Below are 8,784 nucleotides of genomic sequence, written 5' to 3'. Positions count from 1 at the left end.
CCCCTCCCCTTCCTCTCACACTTTGTCCGCTGACCTTAATGCGTGAGGAGGAAAGAAGAGCAGTGAAGGTTTTGTTGCCTTTACTGGAGCCGGAAACTTTGCGCATTTGCATTTTAAAGTTGCCCGATAAAGAAATCTACCCGAATGAAGGGGAAATTGAAAAAAAAAAAGCGAGGAAGTTGCACAACTTCAAAGAATTTCACAAACTGATAAACAACTAAAGTCAGCATCGAGTCATAGTGAACTAAAAGAAACGAATTTTAAGATATTAAGAAGATGCCACTCACTGCTATCTTAGCAAAAATGTGCCGAATCCTGGTTGGGAAGAAATAGATTTTTTAATTTTAATTAATTAACGAAGTAATTAATTTTAGGTAGGCACTTAAGGTCGTATTTTATTGCACTGACGTTGAGTGCAAATTTGCGTGCTCACTTTGAGGACGATCAACAAACTGGAAATATAAATAAATAAAGATCTAATCGCTTCCCCCTTCCAGAGGCAAAAGTATTAACCTCTGCTTTCGCCGGTGCCCACCTTGGCTTTACCATATGCACAGCGAATATCTGCGAGGCACTCAGTTGCCATGACAACAGCTTTTCTTCTTAGAGAGCTGGCAGTGCAGGAAGTGTGTTGGAGTGTGTGCTTCGGCATAAGTTCGAGGAGAGGCAGGGCAAGAGAGGACAAATGCATTTGTCAGCGCGCAACACAATCAGCGGCCAAGCTGTCACGAACTGTCATTTATTTGTACGTGGGATCCCCCCGAGCATGTAGGCTGTTTCAGGCGGAAGTGTCCTATTTTTCATGTGTCATGCAATTCGTAAAGAAGTGGAAAAAGGTAAACTTTCACCCAAATCATTATGTTTTTCTAAAAGTCAAACAACAGGATACATTGGGTGACTAAATATAACCAAAAGAAGATTGAAAAATAAAAACTTTTCTAAAGGCTTTCTCCTTGTGGTGTATATTGGAAAACGAGCCAGATGCCCCTGTAAGCAGAGGGCCCCATGCTTGATCCCACTTGCCACAAGCCCAAGGGTTCACCCTCTACTGAAGTACTGGACTTGAGAAAAGCTCTGGACATCTGCCAGCTTCAGGAAGAGTTGCTAATGACAGCAAACTCAGGCCTGCTGGGCGAGGTCTGCAGATAAAAGAGCTCGCCACCTTGGACATTTTAAAAGAGCCCATCTGTGGCTCAGCTCCGTTTCAGTTCGTCTGTCGTCCTTGAAAACATAATGTATGTTTGCGAGCACTTTCAACAACACGTGACACCAAGCAACACTGGGATGACTAGTCAGCACCATCTTATGGCCAAAAGTAAAGAAATCACTTCACTGAGGGGAGGTTTGAATGCAAGTAAATATATGATAGTCCAAACTCACGACACAGCACAAAAATGAGCAGAGCTGAAGGTGAAATATTTATAAGATTATTGTGTTATTATAAATGTAAAGTAGAATCCACAACAGATCATATATGTGAGCGTTCCTGTGTGGCACTGTGTAGTTACTGAAACCACAAGAAGGTGGCGACAACTGCTAAGAAAAAGCAGCCATTTCTAATTTCTTATGACTGACGTTTGCACAGAGCAATATTTAAATTTTTACATTTATAGTTCAAAGTATTGAAATAACAAGAATATTTATTTGCAATATTTAAAAATATGAATATTTCAATATATTTCACAAAACCTCAAAGCAATAAAACATGATGCAAATATCCACAGATTTACTTCTGCTGAAGAAGGTAATTATTTGGCTGTGTTTATTTACAACGCACTCTAAATTAAAAACGTCGTTCCATCCTCTTTTGGAAAAGCTGAAAATGCGTAATTTTATTATATTTTACCGAGGACGTCGTGTATTTGCTTTCTATTACCAGCAGGTGTCACCCATACATAACTGTGGAAAGAGTAGTCACTGAGAATTTCAGTGATATGTGAACCGAGCCGTAAAATATAGATGTTTATAAGATTGATAGAACCAAAGGCTTGGCAGTTCAGGACATATGAGGCCAAATTAACTTTAAAGCTTCTCCTAATCTCTTCATTTTCCTCTTTAAATATAATAACTCAAGGCAGATATAGAATAAACAAAACTATACAATACTCTTCTCCAGGTTTTAAACCTTTTCAATCATAGCGGAGGGGAAAATGCATTTATTTGTTCATTTAGTTCGTACTTTTAATCTGAGCTGTGACATGACGCCTTTGGTGACTCCTAAAACCGAGAATCTCGAACTCTCCTTTTGCCTGTAGGATAATGTAATGATATGATGATATGCATGACGTGTCTTCATTATTTAAATGTCCATTTGATGTAAGTGTATGTTTGGCATTTAATAGTGAAAGAAAAATAGCATGAAATTCTTCTTATTGGGTTTGAGCTTTTGTTATTAACCTAAAGGACTCCTGAAAATGACACATAATATCTCTCATTAACCTCCATTCACATTTGTGCCCGTGTATGACTTTTATCAGAGATTTAAATGTGTGAAACAATAAAAAATAAAAATACTTGTCTGTCAGGCACTTTGGTTTTTCCACTGAGAATGCACAAATTACACAGCGGTCAGTCGAGTGAGGCTCAATAGCATGATGATGATGATGATGCTGATAAGCCTCCCCACCACCCACCCCGCCTTTCGTTCTTAGTTGCTTCTCTCTACCTCTTGCCTTGCCCCATCTTCTGGCCCCTCTCTGCAATCTGTGCCTTCGCCACCTTTGGCGTCAGTCCGGCCGCTGGCACCTGTGCCAGTCCTGGCAACCCAAACCAAGACGCCTTGCTAAGCTCAGTTCAACTGATTCGTTTAGGCAATTGCACTCTGACTCTGATCTGTATGAACGGCAACTTACTCATCCCAGACCTTTGTGTGGGGTGTGGGCACGCTGGTTTGCTCAAGTTTCTGTTGATGGAATCGGGGATGAGTTCAGTTGCTGTTTGTTTTTTTGGGCCACTAATACTGTTTCACTGAAATACTTCCAAAATGTTCCCATATGTGGATGATTTCCATCATCATGATTTTCTTATCCTACACAGCTCATTTTAGATCTCCGCGCTGGGGATATTTGTTGTGGCGTAGCCAACTATATGAATGCTATTACATGTATATTACAATTAATGCTATATGGGGATTTTCCTACATCTTCTATACGAGATTAACCCAATTTTCCCCAAAGATGGAGGTTAAGAGAAGCAGCCTGAATCCTACGTTTCTTTTTTTTGTGCCATCCTCTCCTTATTCCATTTTCTCTTTCAGCTCAGTGACAGATGGCGAGTCCCTCTCCCCCAGGGGAAGCCAGTCTCTGTGAATGCGGCCGCATGTCAATCACCGGCTCTCATGTGATGGCTCTTGCCAATGACGTGCCAGCCATATGGGCCTGGCATCAGAGCTGGTATGTAACCCACCCAGTCCTGCCTCTGAGGTGCCACACGGCTCCCTCCTCGCGTTTGGGCTGAGGATAGCAGCAGCAGACAGAGCAGGGTGGCAGGAGAGGAGAGAGAGGTGTGAGAGCAGAACGCAGCGCCTCGCTCGCACAAGCATCCGTGCAGGGCGTGTGGATGTGATGCCCACCCGGAGAGAGATGGTGTAAACAAACCCGCTTTGCCCCGTCACTGAGCTCCACCACGGAGGTAGGTTGCACAATTCTAGTCAGTAGACTATCAGATAATGATCCAGATTTGTTTTTGTCTTTGTGCTGATGTCTCTTACAGCCACGGTTAGGGGAGGGTAATTTGGGTTTCGATGCCAGATTGAGATAATGTAATGCTTTAAACCTGTTTTGGAAGAAGGGTGCAGTTTTCCTGGCTCTTTTTGATCATTGTATCGCAAACGATATGATCAGATTGGGCTTGTAATCTTTTTTTAAGGCTTTTTCATTTTTGTTATATATATATATATATATATTAATGTTTTTATTATCGGAGGACATCGATCATTCTGTGTTTCATAGATTTCGTTTAAATAAATCCACACTGACCCTCAAGAGATAGGTTCTACTTGTCACTTTTGGCATTCATAATTTGCATTTTATTGTCTTAGAAAATGAACAGCATGTGTGTGTGTGTGTGTGTGTGTGCGTGTGTGTGTGTGTGTGTGTGTGTGTTTGTGTGTGCTCTTGCATGATTCACGTCAGAGCACTGTGGGGGTAGTATTCTCCACAGAGATACATAGGCTAATTGACAAGGTATTGGTAGGCATTAATTACATTGTGCTTACAAGATTAGATAAAAAATACGCCCTTGGACACCAAACGCACAGCTGAGCTCAGGGTAGTGAGAACCTGAGGAGATCTGTGGATGTGGCAGCTTTTATAATATCTTTACATTTAATTTTAGCACAGAACTTGTCTATTTAACCCGTGTCGTCGGTGAATGTGGTGACATGAATTCGGAGAGGATTTACATTTTGACTAAGTTGGTTTCAGAAAAAAAAAATTATGAGGAGAAATTTAATTAAAAGCTAGATTTGTGTAACTTAAAAAAAGCTTTGATCGGGCTGGAATCTCTGACGGAAAAGAAAGGTATTGATAGAATTATTTAACAAAAACAAACAGTCAAGGTCAGTATGAAAACATACTCTAATTTTCGCTCACAAATCTATGATTTATTTATTTATTAAGTCCAGACAAACTAAAGTCCTCAGATGAGGATTTATCTGTAGCCTGCGTGATCTGCGAAGGTGTGCCAAACAGGGTTCATGAACCCGCAGAGAGTTTACTGAGGTTCTGGTGCATTTCATTTTTACACTATCTGGATGTTATAAGTTAAAAGCATATATCAAATTTTTTTTTCACGATTAAGATAAAAAAAATAGAAAAAGGTGTATTTTAAAAATGTAATTTTTAACAAAAATCTGTTTGCTCCCTTGGTCCTGTGTGCGGCCTGTGTGTAATGGAATTCCTCCAACTTGGTAATTTATTGGACAGAGGAGGGACCCGCACCCCAGTGAGCCCCTTGGGGATTCAGCAGAAGCAGGCCAGTCTGCGCCGTGCTGCTGGAGGGAACAGATCGAAGCACATGCTGAGGCCGAACAGTGGCCTACACGGTTACTTGCCTGAAGAATAAACCAAATGCATCTGATTTTCTTTAAAAAAAGATAGTACTAAATTATAAAGTTTTTATTAAGAGAATCTCCCATAAATATGTTTTTGCTATAATTTTTTTTAAAAAGGTGGAAACATTAAGTTTTCGTGACGAGCAATTTTATACGGCCAATTTGGTTAAGCACAATGTGAAACTAAATTGATTCAAATTGAAATAAATATTAAATGTATGCATTTATTTTTTTTACACAAAAGATGACAGTTTTTTTTGTTTAGCAATTGAACAATATTTCATGGCATATAGATAACCTGTCTTGTAGAATTTTGAACCCTAGGTGATGGGATAATTTTACAAACTGTCATAGCTCTAGGTTGTCTCTTTTTCAAACAAAGATGTAACCCACTGTGGAACAGCTGGGATACCCTGCTTGGTGGATTTCAGTCTGAAGAAGCCTTGACGTTCAACGCAAACCTCGGTGATATAAGCCACAGGGCACTCTCACTGCTTATAAAATAATTAGCGAATAATAACTGTTTTTTTTTTTTGTTTCTTTCTTAAGATTGGGGACGTCTATAAGCTACGACCCTATGAGGGCTCACCGGAGATTTTTTGCAATGCGTGCTTGTTGGTGCGTAAAAAGCAGGGCGCCCAACAGCCAGGCTGAAGCGCTGTTTGTCTGTCTTGCAGGTTGCATGCCACAATGTTGAGCCGTCTGTTCAGCGAGGTGCTGCCAGACGTCCAGAGGCTCGCAGCCGACTGGGTGGAGGACAATGAGGTCGAGGACTCCAAAGCCAAGGAAGATGACCACGAGCCCTGCCACCTCGAGGAGGACGAGCTGGACGAGCCACTGGAAGGCAGCAGTCGAGCTGAGTCTGAGATGGCCGGCGACGATGATGAGGACGAGGAGGCCGAGGAAGAGGAGTGTGGGGATGAGAACAGCGGGGACAAACCCAAGAAGCGCGGCCCAAAGAAACGTAAGATGACGGCGGCTCGCGTGGAGCGCTCCAAGATGCGTCGGGTAAAGGCAAACGCGCGGGAGCGCATGCGCATGCACGACTTGAATTCCGCGCTGGACAACCTGCGCAAGGTGGTGCCCTGCTATTCAAAAACCCAAAAACTCTCCAAGATCGAGACTCTGAGGCTGGCCAAGAATTACATATTAGCCCTCGGGGAGATTTTACGCAACGGAAAGCGTCCAGATGTGGTGACCTACGTGCAGATGTTGTGCAAAGGCCTGTCCCAGCCCACCACCAATCTGGTGGCAGGCTGCCTGCAGCTCAACACCAGGAACTTCCTAACTGAACAGTGTTCAGACGGAGCCCGATTCCACATGCCGAGTTCTCCTTTCTCGGTCCATCCCTACTCGTACCGGTGTTCGCGCCTCTCCAGCCCTCATTACCAGCCCGGAACCGGTGCTCTCAACTTGCGAAGCCACTCCTACGGCTCTGGATACGAGGCCGTGTACCCGCCTGGAGGCACGTCCCCTGACTACAGCAGCCCGGACTACGAAGGCCAGCACAGCCCTCCCGTGTGCCTGAACGGCGGACTCTCCGGGAGGCAGCAGGAGTCCTCTGAGACTGACAGGAACTATCATTACTCTGTGCACTACTCTGGACTGACCACTTCTCGACCCAGCCACAGCATACCCTTTGGGCCTTCGGGTACGCGCAGTGGTGGTGCGCACTCAGAAAACATTCCACCATTCCACGACGTACACTTGCACCACGACAGGGCGCCCCCATACGAGGATCTCAATGCCTTTTTCCACAATTGATTCCATACTACGGTCCAATCAGGCTTATTGACATTCTAATGACAATCCTATAATGTTTAATATTGTTTGGGAAACAAGAAGAGTCTCTAAAGGGAGGTGATGGAGGTGGCAGAAAGAGTCTTTTGATTATCTTCTGTATTCTACTGATGTCATCCCTATACTGTTGTACATCATATCAAAGTGTGTCCAGTATTATCCTGTATGCAGAATGAGTGCAACTGACATAAACAATGTATAGGCCAACATGAAACATGTTATGACTCAAACGACTTAAAATAAAAAAGTGTTTTCTAATCGTCTGAAATGAGCGAACAAATCTTCTTTCTTTACTAGGGGAGCTTTCATTCAGTTACTGCAATATATCATGAAAATAATTCATAAAAAAGGTTCCTTGAAAATAAAAAATAAAAATAAAAATAGCACTTAACGGTTGTAACTCAGTAATATTTTTTAATATAACTAGGTGCAAATTTTCCCTGTGGTCAGCAGTCGTGACTAAACACATTCTGGCTGTAAACAACACATTAAAGTCGCTTTTCGCAGAATACACAGGTCCTACAGCTCACTCGCTCTCAGGGCAGTGAAAGATTTACAGTAGACAGATTAGAGCAGCAGGCTAAAAGCCTTTTATCTCAGCTCAATGCCAATGTGTAGTTGATCTCTGCTTTATAAATTAAGAATTTATGTACGTTGCTAGACAACAGCTTATTAGAATCAAACGCAGAAAGGAAAATCATTAAATTTTGGAGTGAAGCCTGTGACCCTGGCTTTTAGGTCCCAAAATATCCAACGAACAAAAACATTTTGAACACAGCTGATAGTTAGAAAATCTGGACTGCTGAAGGCGTGGGTTAATTAGGTTAACAACCACTTGTAACAGCCTCTACGCATGCGCACTGTAAAGTAAAGGCTACGATAAACAGGTATAGAAATCAAACAAACCTGTTACACAAACTGAAACAGCACTTTGAGTAAAAAGAAAAAGAAACAAGAATAAATTGGGCTGTATTTCACTGTGCCATAATGTGCACTCATTAAAGGCACATTCTCCTGCCTTCCTAGCAGGATGCATCCTTGAACTTTGAAGAGGCCTGGAACAGAATTATCATCCATAAGGAGTGATGTACCCTGCTAAATGGCAAGTATGTAATGCTAAATCTGAGGCCAATTCTTTGAGGCGATATGTAACCCAGCCACAGGGGAGGGGGGGCACAAGCCAGTGTAATCCTAGTGCGGCTCTCAAGCCCAGAAAACGGGGAGAGTTGCGCTAGGAAAAGACGTCGTTGCCAAATCAAATATGCGGATAATATACTTGAGATGTGTTGCTTTTTAAACACATTTTATTTTATTTTATTTTTAGCAGTTCACACGGCAACCTTAAGGAAACCCTCAAGTGTTTAGCGATAAAATCGTGCCACGTCTTTTTTGGCTTCCATCTTTTTATTTTGTGGGTTGCGTTTTTTCCTCCTTCTTCTTCTTTTTTTTTTTAACTCCACGGTTTTAAATTCTCAACAATGGAATGCAAGGGATCCGTTCAAGATGGGTATAGTTTAAAGGCCCCTGAATGCAGAGCGTAGGAGGAAGAACAAGTGGTCTGCAGAAACTGAGCGCCTGGCATTCAGATTAGCGATTCTCTTTTCCAGCACACCGCGCATGGATCTGGGCCCTGTCACGCCACCGTGGTTTGATTCTCAGGTGAGTGTATTTGTCCAACAGCTTAAATAATAGAATGACCTCATTAAAGATTCACAACACTTACTTAATGCAAAACAATAATATTAATATTAACACTGACCACAAATAAGTTATTGGTAAAGTTTTTAATGCTCGCTTTAAACCACGTTTGAGCGAATAGTTCACAGTTTAATCATGTGTGGTCGAGATCGTATTTTTGGTGATTTCTCATATCACTGGAGAAAGCAGCCACCATCTTTGGACCAGTGCCCTGGGTCCCATATGTTGCTCTG

At 42.3% G+C, this 8,784-nt stretch overlaps 1 protein-coding gene across 1 annotated transcript; it reads left to right on the top strand.

Moving 5' to 3' along the window:
- Positions 1 to 3,292: 3,292 nt before the first annotated feature.
- LOC102304932 (neurogenic differentiation factor 2) lies at positions 3,293 to 7,121 on the top strand. The gene is made up of 2 exons (XM_005919667.3): positions 3,293 to 3,630; positions 5,731 to 7,121. The coding sequence occupies exon 2, from the start codon at positions 5,744 to 5,746 to the stop codon at positions 6,815 to 6,817; it is 1,074 nt and encodes a 357-aa protein (XP_005919729.1). The 5' UTR covers positions 3,293 to 3,630; positions 5,731 to 5,743; the 3' UTR covers positions 6,818 to 7,121.
- The last annotated feature ends 1,663 nt before the right edge of the window (positions 7,122 to 8,784 follow it).

This window comes from Haplochromis burtoni, unplaced genomic scaffold (assembly GCF_018398535.1).
Source record: "Haplochromis burtoni strain Fernald_Lab_line unplaced genomic scaffold, NCSU_Asbu1 Contig_37, whole genome shotgun sequence".
In the NCBI taxonomy this organism is placed as follows: domain Eukaryota; kingdom Metazoa; phylum Chordata; class Actinopteri; order Cichliformes; family Cichlidae; genus Haplochromis; species Haplochromis burtoni.
This window is presented reverse-complemented; position numbering and strand designations above follow the sequence as displayed.

What these genes read in the sequence shown, in the direction of transcription:
- LOC102304932 (XM_005919667.3), top strand. Translation starts at nt 5,744, where the DNA reads ATGTTGAGCCGTCTGTTCAGCGAGGTGCTGCCAGACGTCCAGAGGCTC.